The sequence below is a fragment of the Carex rostrata genome, chromosome 12, assembly GCF_964058835.1.
Source record: "Carex rostrata chromosome 12, lpCarRost1.2, whole genome shotgun sequence".
NCBI classification, from domain to species: Eukaryota; Viridiplantae; Streptophyta; class Magnoliopsida; order Poales; family Cyperaceae; genus Carex; species Carex rostrata.
This window is the reverse complement of record NC_135929.1, coordinates 10824181-10843518: the sequence shown is the minus strand read 5'-3', so window position 1 is coordinate 10843518 and position 19338 is coordinate 10824181. Positions and strand designations below refer to the sequence as shown.

The 19338-nt window shown below is 33.5% G+C and overlaps 3 protein-coding genes and 3 long non-coding RNA genes across 7 annotated transcripts in view; 2 read left to right on the top strand and 4 right to left on the bottom strand.

Annotated features, from left to right (window-relative positions):
- LOC144562554 (jacalin-related lectin 19-like) overlaps positions 1-18466 on the bottom strand; it is a 60819-nt gene extending 42353 nt beyond the window's left edge. The window contains exons 1-2 of one of the 2 annotated variants that reach the window (XM_078311746.1): positions 18320-18466; positions 17617-17693 (exon numbers count right to left, since the gene is read on the bottom strand). In XM_078311746.1, coding sequence (XP_078167872.1) covers positions 17617-17693; positions 18320-18466 — 224 coding nt within the window. Of the gene's footprint in view, positions 1-16943; positions 17694-18319 lie in introns of those variants that run through there. The other variant, XM_078311745.1, reaches the window with a different exon arrangement.
- Positions 47-1878, bottom strand: LOC144562555 (serine/threonine-protein kinase CTR1-like). Its single transcript, XM_078311747.1, has 4 exons — positions 1628-1878; positions 1046-1336; positions 592-659; positions 47-329 (listed from the first exon to the last, which is right to left on the bottom strand). Exons 1-4 carry the CDS (start codon positions 1759-1761, stop codon positions 247-249), a joined length of 576 nt encoding a protein of 191 aa, XP_078167873.1. The 5' UTR covers positions 1762-1878; the 3' UTR covers positions 47-246.
- LOC144562557 (uncharacterized) lies at positions 1889-2330 on the top strand. The gene is made up of 2 exons (XR_013514149.1): positions 1889-2007; positions 2062-2330. It is a non-coding gene; the product is annotated as an uncharacterized LOC144562557 (long non-coding RNA).
- Positions 5417-14834, bottom strand: LOC144563560 (uncharacterized). Its single transcript, XR_013514381.1, has 3 exons — positions 14504-14834; positions 13886-14199; positions 5417-5660 (listed from the first exon to the last, which is right to left on the bottom strand). It is a non-coding gene; the product is annotated as an uncharacterized LOC144563560 (long non-coding RNA).
- LOC144563559 (uncharacterized) lies at positions 10871-13894 on the top strand. The gene is made up of 5 exons (XR_013514380.1): positions 10871-11068; positions 11307-11487; positions 11981-12486; positions 12870-13752; positions 13817-13894. It is a non-coding gene; the product is annotated as an uncharacterized LOC144563559 (long non-coding RNA).
- A 19-nt stretch (positions 18467-18485) lies between the features above and the next one.
- The window catches only part of LOC144562545 (uncharacterized), a 64339-nt gene continuing 63486 nt past the window's right edge, over positions 18486-19338 (bottom strand). Inside the window, exon 13 of the mRNA XM_078311736.1 lies at positions 18486-18819. Coding sequence (XP_078167862.1) covers positions 18547-18819 — 273 coding nt within the window. The 3' untranslated portion in view covers positions 18486-18546. The remainder of the gene's footprint in view (positions 18820-19338) is intronic.

The window sequence follows — 19338 nt, the reverse complement described above, 5'->3', positions numbered from 1 at the left end:
ACTACATGTGGTATTGAATACCAATATATCCAATTCTTTGCCTGCTACCTCAAAAAAGATAATTATATATATCCAATTCAAACACAAAAACAAGCTATGTTTCTTCGTATACGCTGACTAGAAGACTACTATACCACTTCGTAGAAAGCTTATATATTACAAAAACTCACAAGTAAATTTAGTTAATTTACAAATTTTGTGCTAAAAACCCGAATGTAGCTGTACGTGTGATTTGAGTCTGGTAACTCAGGAGAGGGTATACTCACAGTCAATCAGACGGGTCAGGATCTCCTGACAGCTCGGTCTTTCATGAGGCTCAGCCCAACAATCTAAATCAGAAAAAACAAGGTCCAAATTGAGATCAACATGTCTCACATCCTTTGCCAGAAGAATTTTTTACATTTTACAGAAAGATGCACAGGCGAGGAGCTAGAAAATTGTTCTGTAATTTCATTTTATAAGGGGAGCTAATAGCATTAACTCTTGCAAAAATCAGAAATTTCGAAGGAGAAAAATGAAAATTTTCCATTTATTACAGTTTGCCCTTCCCTCTTCTTTACTTTTTATTCAAAGACAACAGTTTAAAATTACCTGTGATCAACTTGCCAAGTGGACCTTCTGGAATTTCGAGCCTAGTCCCTTCATTAAAAAAAACGATATTATGTCACATTTTCTTACTAGCTAGACTGATTGTAGAGATCGTATTCCAATTTTAATGCTTTATATGTTATTTTACATGTTTTATTGCAACCATTCATCAAAAAGTTGATTAAAATACTAATATTCCATCAGCTGTGCATCAGTTTTGTAATTCCACTTCTCTTCACCGTAAAGGGAAAATAAAATTAAACAAAGTAAATTTCAACATTGGCCTCCAAGCATGCCTGAATCAGTTATGAAAAAACAGCGTCAAAATGGTTGTTAATTTGCTTGGCTTAAACCTTGTATGAACAGTTTGGTGCTATTTGCAGGAGATGTGCAAACAAACCAGTATATGAGTTCATTTACAAATAAACCCAACTAAAACCGGTTTTTTCATTCTCTTACTTGAACAGGAGGGATACCACCCCAAGGCCTCTTCAAAGTGCAAAGCTCCCACATGATAACTCCAAGGCTGAAAATATCGCACTTCTCAGTGAAGGGCTCGTTGCGTATCAGCTCTGGAGCCATCCACTCTGGTGTCCCTGGAGATGAGCTGTCACTCATGGGCCCGCATGTCATAACACTTGAGAGCCCAAAATCACAAATCTTCACCATCCAGTGCTTGTTCACCAAACAATTTGCACTCTTAAGGTCCCGATGTACTATCTTCATCCGGTGTATGCACATCAGCCCCCTTTAAATAAGCAATTTAACAAACAAGAGTTCAATAAGCGTTCAAGCTATGATTTCTATTTAACATGGTTTACAGTCGACAACATAATCATCAGCTTCACCAGAAAAAAAGGGAAGGAATAAGGAAGTGTACTCGATCGTATTAACAGACACACACAGGATAAAGTATACACTTAGAAAAAATATATATATATATATTATACTTTGAAATTTCAAGGACCCAAATGGGAACAGCTTGAATCTTCATTGACCATCAATGGAACTCAGATTTGGTTGGAAAATTAACACAAACCTGCATATATCACGAAGCATTTTAAGCCTCCTACGCCAAGTAAGCCTCTTTTTCTGACCGGTCATGTGTATGAGGTAATACAATGAGCCCATTTCCATGTACTCGGTCACCATGGACAGGTTTGGAGGCTTCATGCAAGCACCAAGAAATAATATAACTGCACAAACATAATAAACAGTATAAATCACATAGATTATAAAATATTTATCCTGGTTTCAGTTACCTATTAGTGATGGGTTTTTGCAAGCTATATTTAACACCCAACATTTTAATACTTACAATTAATGCCCACTTTTCTTGGGGCTATTTGCAAAAATTAATCTTGAAACAAGGCTAAAGTAATGCCAAAACTTGATAAAACTGCCCTCATGTTTGTTTCAGTATTAACTCTATTGAGCTTCATATTTAGTTCGGATCGAAGTTTGTCATGCAAGAAATAAATTAAGTTGGCTTAGAACGAAGAAGCGGAAATGGAGTTAAAAGCAAATTATCAATATTTAAAGGAATATACCTTCAACATCACCAAACCAAGGTTGGTCAAATTATTTATAAATATCTCAAAGAGATGAAGTTATTGGTGGAAAATTTAAGAATAGCCGAGTAATATATATCTTGGTTCATAACTAAGTTGTTGGACATAATTGAAGACCCCTGCCAAATTATTAAAATTTGGCCTTCTTTTGAGTTACTTTAAATATAAAAATATATATATATACACACCACATTCTCATGGTTGAAGAAGGTAGATATATAAATTGTGCATGAACTGCAGCACTGTAAAACCATTGTAAAAGTAGGTCATTTGGAAAACTACAGCATGTAAAATAGGCAGTTCAAAACTCTTATGTTATTCGTGAATGAATGAAAATCAAGTACCCTGAAATAAATCTGCTGCGATCTGAATTAGAGCTACACTACCCTGAAATCCCTGTTTTCCAAATTCCACTGTTCAACTTTTTATGTGCACGCATATCTAAATAACTAGTTTTTCTGTGTACACATCTCAAAAAAATTGATAGTTAGATTTGAAAAGGCAGGAATTTCAGGATACTGTAGCTCTAATTCGGATCGCAGCAAATTTGTTTCCGTCGCAGTCGGCTGCAAAAAAACAAAATATAATATTCATATAATCAGCAAAAACTGGATTGGAGAACTTGGGGTGATCAAAGATGGAGAAGGAAGCAAACAAAATATGTTGGTTTGATTATTAAATTTTCGTAAAAACATATGTGGTGTTAATTATCACTCGAAATTTCAAGCTAAATTATGTAAAAAATATATATATTATCATAATGTGTCCCCCAAAAAAAAAGATGCCATTCGGGCCTTTATATTTTCCCTTTTGTATATTGTCTTCTATAGTGACGTTAATTGGATATACCTGCTACCTCAAATTTGACTATTGAACAATTAATCGTTTATAAACTAGTCAAAAGTTGATATATATTTTTTTTAATGCCAACTTCCTATTCTACTGGAAGCACGTATATATATCCAAATACAACATTTCCATGGGTAACCAGATTAAATTCCAAAAAAGTATTTTGGTTACTTTTAATATATAGATTAATTAACAAATTGCTAAAAAAATGTCACAAGTTGTTAACTATTTTCATTTTACAAATAATTACCTAAGTCATTTGTAAAATTGATTTTTTTTTTCTTTTTTCTTTTCAGCATGTTAGTATGATGTGTTAAGAACAATTAAAAAAAAGATACCTGATATTATTTTTGTGAAATCATTTCATCTATTTTTAACAAATAAGAAGATAGAACACATCTGATCAGATCTAGAATTGAACTAACCTAGCTGAGAATTTCTCTTATTTGGAAGTATAATGAAATCGATACCTCCAATATTTCCGAGTAGATCAAGCCAATACAGCGACATTAATTAGGAAGGAATGAAATGAAAATGAAAATGAAGAAAATCTGACTTTCATGGGAAATTGAGGTGATTTTTATGGGATATCTTTTCATATAATAACTATTTTTTTTCTGATAAATTTCGATATTATAAAATATCACAAGCACTCAACAATTGAGTCATCTGAGTATTCTAGTGAACGTAGAAAATTGGCCCAACAGGCCTCGAAGCATAAAACTTAAAAATATGTATCCGATAATATAATACTCAAAGGCTGAAAATATCGCACTTCTCACTTCTCAGTGAAGTACCGTAGTATTTGGTTACATAATGATCGAACGGTCATAATGTTACCTTAAGTATTATGTTACTTTAGAGTATATAACATTATTTTTTTTTCCCTCTTGTCACACACATATACATATCCTCCAATCATGGCTAACTATGTGATTAAATTTTTCTCGGGCATTTTTTAATACACCTTACGTATGCATCCTCCAAGCTTCCGACATGTTTTGTTAATGGGTTGCTAGTCAGATTACGTACTTGTACTCTCCTAAAAAATTGTAAAATTATGTATTTTTCTCTCCAAATTCTATAATTAAGTATTTAATTTCTAAAATTTTAACATCTCTCATATTTACACAGTTTTGAGATTTATTAAACCTAATTAATATAATGAATAATTGGAAATATTAACAGCTCACATATTTACCCAGTTTTGAGATTTGTTAAACGTAATTAATATCATTATTCATTAAAATTGGATAAATACGTCAATTATTAAAAAATTTAATGGTAAATATATAATTTTGTAATTTTTGATTGGTACATCTGAAATCCTCCCACAAATTAATTATTTTTGGAATAGGCTATTAATTTTGATATAACAAGGGGAAAAAAATCATTGGCAGCTTCTGTTTTACCCTTGAAATTAATTTATTTCTTTATTTCCTTCTGGGACTAAAAACCTTGAAAGTAAAGAAGGCAAAAATAATACAAACAAGAAAAAAAAAGAAAAAAAAGAAAGACTTTTAAACTGTCATATTACTAAACAAAATCCACCATATAACCTCAATTATATAAGAAAAAAAAAATGTTAACAAAACAGACCCTCATTTTGTCCAAAACCAAAACTACATTTTTCAACTATTCATTATGCATTATCCATACCACAACATCTAAATAATTAAAATTAACATAACTACTCGAGCAGCTAATCCATCTTCATCAAGCCAAGCAACCTGTTCAATATCAGGTCTCAATTTGAGGTCTGAACTTAAACATCTCCATCCAATTTGAAGTTCTTTCTCGTACAACTTGCCCTTTAAATTATTACTAGCAAATTAAGCGCCTCACTTTGCTTGGACAGTGATAATTGAGATAAAAGAAATATATAAAAGAAAACATAGTGCTTGTGTACCATGGAATCACCACACTAATACATACTAGTAGAACTTCGAATTTTGGGATTAGTAAATTTATGTACAATTAAGGCCATTGACTTGAAGGCCGGGCTTAGCCACAGTGGGAGAACCGAAAAGAAAGACAAACTTAATTAGCTTTCGTAACCTGAGTTCACAACACAATAAAGGATAATTTATTCATAACACCCTATACATGAATCAAAATTAAAACTTCCTAGCTAGCAAGTACATCTGTTTACTTCTTTCAACTTTTTATTCAATTTGATTACTTTATTTCTGGAACAATGTGCATGATGTGTCTAACCAGGAAAATTAAAACACCAACTATTGTAAAACAACATTTAACATAATAGTCGACACATTCATTCCATCTAATCAAAATACAGAATGGGTCTATTTGCAGATATTTTAAGAAAAAACAGGGTAGACTTAATTTCTGGGTGTTTCCAAATTGCAAAAACATCAATATTGGGTCTACTTCCCTTTCCAAATTGCACTTAATTTCTGGGTGTTTCCTGCCAGTGTTGCCAAAAGGTGAGTGCAATTTGCAAAAGTGCCCCAATGCATATTTACTGCCAAAGCAGGTAACAATGGTTACTACCCTCCATTTTTCAATAAAAAAATAATAATAAATAGTATAAATTCTAACCAAGGGTTGCTTGTCATTCCCAGCAACTTCACTTTGTCACTTTTGATCTCTCTCATCTCATCTCAGCAACTTCACTTGAGCCCAATTCAACTCCTCAAACAACTTCTTCAATCCCAATTCCAATACAAATATTACCATAGCCTCACTAACTCACAGCCAAACTATGTTATAGAAAATCACTTGACCATTAAAATTATTATGTCTTTTGCTCTGCAGCTGTAAGAATCCCAGTTGCAGTTACCGGAAGTTTACTTACATAAACCCAGGTTTCCTTCATAACTTGATTGCTGTTAGCCCATTATGTCTCAATCCTGTCAATTTCCACCCGTTAACCCATTATGACTCAAACCCGTCAATTTCAACCTGTTAACTCCATTATGACTCAAACCCGTCAATTTCAACCTGTTAAGCCCATTATTGTTTAAGAAAAGATAAGGGGCCATATCATATCAGCTGTGCAACCAAAAAAAAAAAAAACTTTAAACTATGCAAGTTTTGGAGGTAGTATAAAATATTTAAGATATGTAGAAGAATCTAATGAGGAATGAAAGACGATCCGATCCAACAAGAATAAATGGCTGACAAAGAGGATATGGGAAATTATAAACAGGACCCTGTGAAGTCCCAGTTTTGTGTACACATTAAGTTCTTAATCTAATTATAGCTCTTTTGTATGAGAGAAGGTAAAAATAACTATATAAAAGAGAAAATACATCACTGTACCAAAATTTATAAAATATGCTGAGTTCTTGTCTCTCATCACTGTCAGAACCTGTACATGCAGTCATGTAAGTTTAATTTACCTAATTTGAGACTATGCTTTTTCCTCCAGCAAAAAAAAAAAAAAATAGGGATTATGCTTATGTAATGCAAAAGTTTAACCTGCAATTAATTCTTTTGTTATTATTCATTTTTTTTATGTGGTACTTGTCATTTTGTCGGATATTTTCCAATAACACCCCCAAACATATGCTTTTTTAATGTTGTGTAAACTGGTTATGAAAAAAATTATTTGCATCACATGGAAAAGACACGTGGAAACTTGGTCATTTCTGCTTGATTAAAAAAAGGTATTTTCATTTGCAAAAATATCCAAAAGAAAAAGGAGTAATTACAGAAAAGAAATTTCTATCAGGGGCAATTTAGTAATTTTTGTCATTTGTCATTTAACTGGCTGTTATGCACCTTGTTCACCTCAGACTGGCTTCCAGATTCTACCTTTGAAATTAGAAATTACCTGACCATCAGCATCAGCCAAGCTAGAGTACCGGTCTCTACAATTGGTTATCTACATATTTTGCCAAAAAATAAGTTTTTAGAAGATATAATTAATGAACAGTATTGAGAATCACAAGGAGTACGGACCAATCCGCGCTATGCATAGTACCACAGCCTCACTCATACAACAAACACAGCATCATCAATTATAGAAGTACCAACCAAAGATGCAACTAAAGTCAGATGTAGCATAATTTAATTTACCTTGTATCTGAGAAAGCTCCTCTTTTGACCTGAACTGGAACCACACAAAAATTACTGTAGGTCATTAAACTAGACCTTTGTTCCACAATTTGCAAAATAAAATTCAAGTGTACGGACCACAGAGAAAGAGAGAGAGATAGACACTTGCCTTGACTGGCGGAGAGAGACCTGACTTCAAATTATGAGCTACTTGTAATAGAAGCTTACGGTGCTGTTTTTTCAGATTTTAACAAAATAACATATAAGTCCTTTGTCTTTCTCTTTATTATCAAAAGAAAAGATTGAAATAAAAATCATAAAATACGTATAAGAGAATAAGCTAAATCTGACCTGACACAGAAATATGTGATTCAGAGAATAAAATAAAGAAAAGAGACCAAAAGAATTGAACAGGACCTGATATTATACCAATAATACCTTAAAACAGTAAATATGCAGTGAAGCGCTTATCAGACCCTAACAAGTAAACCTATAACTTAAATAGATATCAGGTCTTATACCTTGAATATCCACTAGAAATCTCCAAAATGGATATTGAACCTACCGCATTTTGTATGTTCAATATGTATAATTTCAGAAAGCTATATAACAGCAAGCCATTTCTATGCATAACTTGAGCTACATGTTTTCCACTGATATATTTCTTTGTTACAGCACACATCCAAATTCATACATTGCTTTCTTTGGTACAACACAGATCCTCTCACCCGAGTCAAACTGAAGCATTTTTAGTATTTTTTTTGTTCACGATAAGCATAAGAAATTAAGAAAAGAGTGAGGCTATGGTACTATCCATAGCGCATACTGATCTATGGATCAATATATTTTTATAGTCCAAACTATCGTTCTGAACCAATCAACATAATCTTCATATGAAAAATCAGTTATTACAATTTGTTGCTATAAATTACTGTTTAAAAAATCCTAATCTTATCCGGTAACATCTAAATTTAATATTTACTGTTTCTTGCTTGGGAAATATGCAAGGACTTTACACCACTATAGATCAACCCTTACAGATCACTGGGCTGGGCCCCACAATTGCAGAGCTAGCCCCTACACTCAAACTGCTAATATCAGATATTAGTACCAGTACTTGGTACCCACATATATATATATATATACCTCATAAATAATCCTATGTACAATTAATTCCACAGGGAAACAGCAGACAATATTCAAACCTTTCAAATGGATAAATGAAATTAACCATACATTTTAGATTTTTTAATTATACGTATAAATCACTTGATCTAAAAATTCTATTCTAGACCATTCAAAAGTAATGATTTATTACTACTTGTCTAGACAAAATGTAAAAATGTAAAAAAATTCTAAAAAATGTAAAATTTAGTAGGCAAGTACATTTTCATATGGAGATTATGTTTCACAGATCAGATCAACTAATTGAGCCCTTTTTTTTGTTGAATTAATTGAACTTAAAAAATCGAAAATATCAATCCATAGTACAGACCAATCCGTGCTATGCATAGTACCATAGCCTCACTCACTCTTAAGAATAAACTAGGGAAAAAAGCTCAAATTATGTTTCTATCAGATATTAGGTGTAATTATGCAAATTAGTCCCTGGTTTTGTTTTAGTTATATTTGTGAAGTCATGCAATCTTCCTATGACAGTAAACTAAGCTCCCATTGTGAAATCAAGTTCACATATATTATCCCTGCTTTTATTTATATTTTTTTTATACACATAACTTTGTCTTTATGTACATATTTATTTTGCCCAAAATCATGTTTTTAGTCTTCAAATATTGAGAATCACAAGGCAACCATGCCTTGTTCAAATTTTAATAAAGAAAAAAAAATGTACCCTTGCCTTTTCCAAGTTAACAATCTCTACTTTCTCAGACTCATAGTTCGTCCCTATATCATTAATTTATTGCCTACAAAACAAAGTGAAGTCATCTCATGAACTATAAAGCACCAACCAAATTATACACATGATAGATTGTATTAGTCCAATCAAATACCAGTACGAGCTAATTATAACCATATCATTTTTCTGACAAAATTATATGCTGAACATTTCCTTTGGTTTCTAACAACCACCTTGCCACGTTAGTATCTATTTCTCTCTTTGTTAAACAAACTGAAATGCAGAGTCTAGTTGATTGGTCTCGTCTTTTCTTGACAAGTGTAAAAAGAACATTTAATATATCCATACCTACAAGTCTACAACTAAGCTGATTGTTACTCCAAGTATAGTTCCCTTCAAATTATTAGGCTTCCTTCCTGCTTTGCTGTAAAAATGTTTAACATATATAATGTACTTGCAGACCAACTTATACATGTTTTAGAATTCTTCTATTATTTTTTTAGATTGGTGGACAATCACTTGATTTGAAAATTATGGACCATAAAAAAATAGTTTTCTTATCAATTCCCTTTACCAGAAAAGAAATCCAAGCAGAAACCAACAAGAAAAAATAGTGTTCTAGTAGAGACCGAGCTTACTCTTGTCAGAAAGTACCATAGTAGAGACCGACCAATCCGTGCTATGCATAGTACCATAGCCTTTCTCACTCTTAAGAAAAAAACTAGAGCAAACAAAGGAATCAAGAGGAGAGGAGTTTTATTAACACCTTCAAGTTCAAGAGGTGAAATTACCTTATGTGCTCCACAATTCTATTAAGAGAGGAAGGGAAGGGGACACAGAGGGGAGGGAGAGGAGGAAGGGAAGAATTTAAATGAAATTACTTGCTCCACAATTTTATAGCAAAGGAAGAAAGATTGTGGAGTAACTTGACATTTATTTTATATTTTTTTAAATATGATTATTTTACCCTTATATATCCTCACTACTAAATATCATGTAAATTTTTTTGGACTCCAAAGCTCTATTCACCCAGAGAGAATCTGACCCGTTCATTCAATAGATCTGAGTCACTCATCAAAACACATTTCAATCTCAGCCTTTAATTAATAATCTCGATTTTATACATCTGTTTCATAGTATAAAACGTGTAGAAGTCTAAATTTCACTATAAACATACCCATTTCAATGCAACACATAATCTGAGTCATTATACTAGCCACATTATTTTCAATTTTTTTCTTGGTTGCTGTGCGCGGAACGCGCTTTCCTTCTTCCCTTCCCGACGCAGATAGAGCGAGAGTCTCCTCTTTTTTTTTTCTCTTTCTCCTTCCCGATGCCACCTATCATTTTCTCCTTCCCGGTGTGGAGAAGGAAAATAACCCTAGCAAAACTCTTTTTTCTTTTTCTCTGCCTCGGATTGAGCGGGAGCTCAGCGTCGTTGCCATGGCGTTCCTCGCATTCATCGGAGAACAACCAAGGCGGCGCCATCCGCCCGCCTCCTACTCAGAGTCTGGTACAGTGGGTGGCAGGGACTGTGCTCTCGCTGCTACTGACGAGGCAAGTGGTGTAGAGAGATCAGACGGTCCCGTGCCTTCGAGGAGTTGGAGCAGAACAAAGCCGCTAAAAAAAGGGGTAAAATTTCAAATTCTTCTTTTCTTAATATTTCACTGTGTCGGAATAAAATTCGTCTCAGTTTGCTCCGGGTAGTCCAGGCAGTACTGGCACGAGGTACAGAGCAATGTACATTTTTAACCGACTCTTTAACTTTGGTTCATTCCCTTTTACAACCACGTGCCCCGATACGTGTTCAATGGCAAGCATATGCAGAGATGCACATTTGGAGTTCTCTCATGTACCTGTTGTTGCCACTTCACTTGGTAATGTATTCGCACTTTCGCAGCAATCGAATTTACAAACATGAGAGTCTCTTCTTCTTGCATCTGGTATGCAGTGTACAGTCTTTTCTGGGTATCAGGTGATATACACACACCCCTCTTTTTTATTTTGCATGCTTTTTATCTCCAATTACAATCTATTGAATTTAAACTTTCTGATTTGGTGTCTCAGTTCTCAGCAACAGCAAGCATAGTTCGTCTGCTGAAATTCTAGATGAGTATGACTAAATCCGAGGCCAATTCAAAACCAGTTCTTTTTCTGACGATGTTCATATTGTGACCATGTAGTTTTCTCTTGACAGAGTCTTCTATTATTTCAAGTAATTATGTTTGTTTCAAGTGTATAACTGGCAAAAGAATATTATTTTTTATGCATCTAAACATGTCTGGAGTAAGATCTAGACCTCTCCATTATTTTCACTGTAGATGTTAAATGAAGGTTGGTTTCAATTATACCGGACTCAAATTTATGTCCCTTGTTTAGTTTGAGATTAACAGTATTAAAATGTTTTGAAATTTTAGGTAGAATACTCTTTTGTATGAGAGAGAGGTCCCAACTGAGATACACAAAATCACTCCTCTTCAGAGGCAATTCGGCCAGAGCAACAGTCAGACAGGAGACATCACTAACACTGGTACACTAACTAAGATCTCAAATTTCTTGCCTACCTCTTGACGTATTGTTCAATTCTCGAATGGGAAGGTAATATTATCACCGACCTAATTTTTATGCTTTCCATTACAACAAATTAATTAGGATTCATTTTGTTAGATGTCAATAATTCAATACACGGTCCAAAGTACTGATCTTTCGATAAATTTTAGTTGAGAACTCATATATTCTTCCTTCAAATTCTCTTGCATAATAAGCAGTTTCAACCACAGCAGATTGAATAGCGAACCATAAATAACTTATATATATTACAGTGAGACATGTTGTGAACTACTAAGAACTTGTTTAAATACAGCTGCATGAGGCCAAAAACAGTTTATGAGGATTAGCCCAGGTGTTGTAATGTGGAAATTCAAGATGACTAGGGTGTTGCATTAATGTGTAGTGCGCAGAAAAGTGAAATAGAAATCTATGAGAAGGAAACTTGCATATATAATTTGGGGTTTGAAATTTTTTTTCTGCGATGCATGTTTTACATACTTCGCAATGATTCTTCTCTTACTTATTGATTATTGTTTAACAGGGTCCTGGTCCAGGTTCAACGATTGTTTATGTTGACGGTGCATTTGATCTATTCCGTGCTGGTCATGTTGAGGTCCAATTCTTCACTCTCTCAATTTTAATTTTTTCAAATAATTTTCCTAATTTGACAAGTACCTGGCCTAAACACAGCCTCCAAAATAACTTTTAGATTTCATAGAATCTTCTTTTTACCACATTTGGGTTTCATCAGATATTGAGAATTGCAAGAGAACTTGGTGACTTCTTACTCATGGGGATTCACACATACCACAGGCAGGTGATTTTCCATGTTTGCCCTACTTTTTTTTGCTAGCTTCTGTTATGTAGTGGTGTTGCACTTAAATTCTCATGTATGTTTGTTGATTTTTAATTATGGTACTACTCGGGTCCGCACAGGCCAATAATGAATTTATGTGGGAGGAGTCCAAGTGTTTTGGCTTGCTGTCATGTGGATGAGGTTATTAAATTATTATTGTTGGTGCTCCTTGGGAAGTTTCTAAAGACACGGTATTAAATTATAATTCTCTTTCTATTTCAAAAATATTAACAGATGACAAATTCCATATTTACCCTTAAAAGGTTAAAATCTCATTTATGTTCTAATAACGAGGCTTTCAGGTGAATTAACAAGACTATATTATACTTTTGATGGTCATGATTTAATAAAAATAACCATCGGCTGATGTTATAATCTCGCATGAAATGTTTTTCTTTCATCTTTATATTTTTCCACTGGATTTTTTTGGGCTTTTCTTACTGGGTTCAATTCTAGCTAGGTATCAGAATCCTTAATGCTAGATTCTTTTTTAATCTAGGATCTTATTGGTTAGATTCATATATAATTCTCAAAACTATTTAATTTGAATGGGTTAAAATGAAATTGTGTGCAGAAACGGAATGGAAAGGAGGAAGCAAGTGAAATGAAATACTACGAGAGCAAAACTTTTGCGTCCGACGAGTGACAACTTTACAAGGTCTACTTAGTTTTGAGTTCCAGCATTTCCCTACATCCTACCTGTGATGTGTTGCTCATCGCATGGCAGCAGCACTACGGTTTGGAAACTACTGCAGCTGATAGCATAGTGAATAGTTCTTTAGTCAAAAAAGTAATCGTAAGAAAAACACCCAATAGTAAATTCCCATCTTTGCTGCTGTCGAAGATTTTACCAAAGCAATTCGAAGGCGAAGCATTAGAGAAGTACAAGATTGTGCTTTGTCAGCGACTGAAGGCTTCAACTGGTGATTCAATGGGATCTGAAGCAAAGAAAAAACTCATGAAGCGTATAGAAGAAAGGGAGGAGTATGAAACATCCCCATGTACTCTAATACCTTTAGAATGTATACAACTTGTGTAGAAAAAAAAATAGTGAAAGAGTGTAGTTTGGAATTATTTTGGAGAATGTAGAAGTGAGAGGGTATAAAGGACATTTACATCTTTCTAGGGTCTAATATTTCATTTCCTTTTTTCAGAGGTGTGAATTTCAATATAATGTTTTGAATGTAAAGGGATAGATGTACATTGTTGTAAATATATTTTCTTATTTATCTAAATATTTAATATTTATTTAGTCATATATCTAACCACATACTTATTTGTTTGATTGCTTTCGGTGATCAGTGAAGCCACCGGTTAAGAAAGAACTGAATCAATTGATCTCATTTTGCATAGTGACGTTCATGTGGTTGAACATGGAGAATGTGACAATTTTGAATCATGTGCAGTTTAGTTGTCCGTGTAGGTATTGAGAGATGTAGGCTATCTTTTGTTTGTTTGTTTGGAAATTTTTAATTTTGTGTTCCTGTATTTCAGCTATGAACTTCAGCTTTTTGTTTTTAGCTAACTCCAGTTACCATAAAAAATCATTTTATTTATCTCATTCTCCGTTGCAAAGCACGGACACTTGACTAGTTATTTACAGTGACACAAACCTTGTGACACTTATATTCTTAACTTGCCATATATTACTATCAACATCCTTCTTTTCATTTATTGAGTTACTGATTTTTTTTCATAAGAAGCCCTTAGACATGCCTTAGATTAATTCAAACAAAGTTCTTACAATTTAATTCTGTTACCAGGGTTACGAACTACTTGAAAAATTAAATCAGCGTAATAGAACAAAAAAGAATAAAATAAAAAAGTAGAACACAACTACATTCACAGGCTTGCCAGCAGGTATCAGAATGTGCCAGTAGACATCTGCCAGCATAATTAGTGACCTAAAAGGAAGTAAAAACAGAAAATTCATATTGGATCTGATTACTGATATATTTGACTTAATATATAATTATCTTATCATAACTTGTACATTTGTTTTAGAACAATTGTAATGTAGGGTATACAAACATGGGTATTTCATCGAACAACTTGTGTGCATCCATAAAAACAACTTGTGTGCATCCATAAAATTTATACATTTAGCGTATGAATCAACAAATTCAATATCCCCAAATGGTCAAAACCAAGAGAGAAAGCACATGGCTACCGAGAAGGAGAGAAAGCAGCATACAGTTGAGAACTTACAGTTAGATTCTAGGAAGAAAAACGAAAGACGAAATCTGAAGAGGCGGAAAAAAGGGTAAAGTCAGTAAATCTTCGTGTGGACCCTCTTCTCTTTCGTCTACACCCAAAATCGATTTGGGGATGACGAATTTCGTCTGTCTAGCGTAAGTGAGTTACTCTCCCCTCCGATTTCATTTTGTGGATGAGCTTTCCTTGGCTTTCCATCGATCAGCTTTGGCATTGCATCGATCAGATGGTTTAGTTTGGTTTGGTTTAGTTAGGGTTTGGAGAGTGGAAGAGAGAAAAGAGAACAAACGAAAGAGGACTCAGAGATTTGAAACAATTAGGCGGGCGGGCGGGTGGGGTGGGATTCATCGAATGCTGACGTCAGCGATCCGTGTGATCGCATTCCATCAGTTAATTGGCTTGGAATTGGATTGATGAGGTGTTAATTGGCTTGGAATCTAACCCTTCAGCTCTTATGAGATCCGTGCAGAGAAAACAATTATTGTTGAGATTCGTGCAATGTAAAATATTTAAGGATGCGATCTGGAATTCCAAAGGAACCGCAGCAGATTTATTTCCAATTGTGACTATTGAGGCTGACTGCGTATCGGCGTATCCTCCGAGATGGAAACAGAGTAGGTCCGATGGGCATCGGACCTACTTTGGTTCTAACGGGTTCACTCACTGTCAGATTGGTTTTAGGATTTGCGTCAGAACTTTCGTGTTTGCTTTAATATTCGTGCGCACAAATCATAAAGCAAATTAGATGCCCATCGGAACCAAACTAGGTCCGATGGGCATCATGCGCACAAATCCTCCGAGATATCTCATATTTTGCGTGACCGACATGTCTGCTGCCTATTCGGAGATAGCGCTGGGGGCCAATATTATTTGAGCTTTGATATTCGTGCAGAATGTATTTGAACGGTTGAGATTCTCCAAAAAGTCGCGCTAAATATGATATATCTCAGAGTATGCGAATTCGTTCTAATTGACAGTGACGGTGAGTTGGATCCTATATATTCTTATGATTTCAGTTAAGGCAATTCATTTCTTCGATACAAACAAGTAAAATTATTTCTTTACATGTTAATTAAACCTATTTGGTAAATAAATAATTATTTCAAAATTAAATCTGTGTGAGTTGGAACTGCACCCTACTGATTTATTTCTTTACATGTCACCAATTAATTTTTCACCGATTTTTTTAAAAATACTCATCAAAAAAAAAATTTATTAAAAATAACCAGACTTAGCCAAATTTTTAAAAATAGCAAAACCGCGGATTTTTTCCGCGCTCCGGAATTTTTATTCCGGGCCGCGGAAAAAATTCGCATCCCGAAAAAAAAATATATATTTTAATTTTTTTTTCCGAGCGTGGATATTTTCCGCGGCCCGGATTTTTTTTTTTTTTTTTAAGAGTTTGGAGTTAGAAAAACAATGTTTTTTTGAAATTTTTTCTCCAACTTTGCACCTCTGATTAACATATCAAAACACCTCCAATAAGCATGAAAATTTACTGACATGTATTCTTGACTTCATAGAATAAGACTGTGAAGTTTCATACAAAATTTCAAATCAGATCGTGAGATATCGGCTCTCAAAAATTGCCCGAACTACTGAAGGAGTGCTTCTGAGCCCAACTTTGCACCTCTGGTTAACATATCAAAGCACCTTCAAAAATCATGAAAATTTACCGACATGCATTCTTGACTTTATAGAACAATACTGTGAAGTTTCATACAAAATATCAAAACATATCGTGAGATATCGGCTCTCAAAAATTGCCCGAACTGCTGAAGGAGTGCTTGTGAGCCCAACTTTGCACCTCTGGTTAACATACCAAAGCACCTTCAAAAATCATGAAAATTTACCGACATGCATTCTTAACTTCATAGAACAAGACTGTGAAGATTCATACAAAATCTCAAAACAAACCGTGAGATATCGGCTCTCAAAAATTGTCCGAACTGCTGAAGGAGTGCTTCTGAGCCCAACTTTGCACCTCTGGTTAACATAATAAAACACCTTCAAAAATCATGAAAATTTACCGACATGTATTCTTAACTTCATAGAACAAGACTGTGAAGTTTCATACAAAAACTCAAAATAGACCGTGAGTGATGAATTTTGTAAGCTTAACTTAAAATTTTTTTGAATTTGTTTCAAGCGACAAATTCAAGATATTTAGCTAGATCATGAATGATGCATGTACATATAAAATTTTAAAATTTTCAAACTCATTTAATACAAAGTCAAGCTATAAAAAAAATGAAGATGTATAAGTTATTTTAATGCATTAATTTTTTTTATTATTTTTGACTGATTGATTTCTTATAAAATAAATTTGACATTTTAAATTTTTTAAGATCATTATTAAATTTAATTTCTTACTATTCTCACGGCATGCTTCACTCAAAAACCATAACTTTCTATAGCAACTGTTTTATAACACCCTAAATTACAAGGCAACTGTTTTATAGCCATAGAAATCGAATACCAATCTAGAATTTCATAAATAAATAAAATAAAACTGAAAAACAAAATTTTGAGATAACAATTACCCACGCATACTTCACTTAAAAACCATAAGTTTCTATACGAAATTCTAATAGACTTGAAACTTTCATCATCTTAAAATTGAATAAAGCTTCAAATCCATATTTTATTTGTCCAAGAAGAACCACGTTTCACCTTCGAAATCGTGCCATCAATCAGCTTCAATGTTATCGTGGCCACTGCAAAATTTGATGAGTCAAGTTTAATTCCTTCACACAATAATCAACGGCTGCAATTAACCTGAACAGATTGCTATTTGATTGTATAGCCGTTGGACTTAATATATAATAACACATTTTGTTAATTATAAAACAATTGAAAACGAATTAAAATATAATTAATGAAGAGGTCAAATGCATAAAACATATATAAACAAGTTTCAGAGTTCCTTGTGAGAAGTAATACTAGTACGTACCTTGACATAAACTCCAATGGCATTGAGGTACTCCCCAGAGCGTCCATGGAAACCAATGATTTGACCGTCAAAAGCAGAGAGTTCAAAAGGACTCCCTTCTTCCTTGCCGTATGGTCCGTAACTTCGTCCGTAATTGGTTATCAGTTCCAGTGACCTCACAGTAAATATGTCACCGAAGTAGCCAACGTAGCCTCTCACAGACTTAATGTATTCGTCATCTTGAAAATAGATCTACAAAACAATATAGAAAACTTTATGCACATAACTGTTGAAATTGACAGCAACGACTTCAGGAGCCCCGTAAAAACTATTATCGGAAAGCCCAAGCCCATTAATCAATTATAGTGTATTGAAGATATATATTAATAATGTCAGTAGAATATCATAGTTAGAAGACATGTACATATCATGTACTCTCCAGATAAATCAACCGACATATATTAATAATGTCAGTAGAATAAATATGTAAAATCTAAAAACTTTAGTACTGACATATTAATAATGTCGATAGAATAAATATGTAAAATTTAGAAATTTTAGTACCGACATTATTAGTATAAATAGGATGAGCTTATGTGTAAAAAAAGTGGATCAGAGAAGTAAATATATCAGAGGCTTGTAAAATATTGTATAATCCTTTGTAAGAAATAAAAATCAGGTTATATAAACTCCTCTTCTATACCATTTACAATCCGAGTTACATTTACAACAATAATAGTTTGTTGGTAGCTTTTAATTTTTATAAACAGTTCATTTGCTCTTTTGTATGTATACTAAAAAGAATAGAAAAAATATTTAAAAATTGTAAAATCTCCCCAGGAGAGGAGTTTATGTTGGTGCAAGGATCTTGTACGTACCTCAGTCAGCTTTCCTGTTTCTCTGCCCCAGAGTGTTTGTTTAAAAGAAGAATCATCAAGTGTATAACGCATAGAAAGAGCATGAATAGTATCGTCATATCGAATCGTGACTCCATAAATTTCATAAATGGCAGACATGTCGTCCATATCTCTTGGTGAACCCCCACTGCCACCGCAAGGCACCGACTTACTTATTGGTAAAGGCTTACGAAGATAACGAAGAATAATTAGAAAAAAAGTTTCAAAGTAGTTTTGACAAACATAAATGTTATAAATACCTTGATATAGACTCCAAGACGGAAAACACAATTAATTCCAACACATGCAAAGAAGCTAATAATTTGACCGTGCAGAGAAGTGTGTTTAAAGGATCTCCCTTCTTCCGGGCCGTATGGTCCATAATCGTCCAAATTAGTCACCAATACCAGTGACCTCAATATATTACTAAAGTCCCGGTAGCCTTTTACAGACTTAATATACTCGTTTGTTTTAAAATTTATCTGAAAAAACATAAAACTAGTGAGAAAACTTTATGCACGCACATAATTATTTTTTAGTAACTTCTACTGTTAATTGGTAAGTTACGAATGATTAAACTTCTAAATTGTGCATTAGGAGACAAAATTTACAAGGAACAACAAAAAATTTCATATTGGTATTTTTGTATATTTACAACAATGACATTGTTCCAAGAAAAAAGTACCTTTGACTTGCATCATTATTTTATCTTATTATTGCTTTTCATTAAATGCTACAGTTGTGAAGTTCCTAACATATAATACGCAGATTTAAATTAGTTTATTAATTTTGTTTTACGTAAATTACTCTCTGTTTTCAGTACCGGGCCAAAATAAAAAAACAAAGCCTTGTGTATACAAATTGGGTCAATTAATTGACCAACTAATTAGACCCGGTTGTCCCAACTTTTGTATTTTGTTGTTTTATAGTAATTTTGTTTGATAATAATTTATCCAGACACTAATTTAAGAATACATAATTATAAATTAAAAGCCATCAGT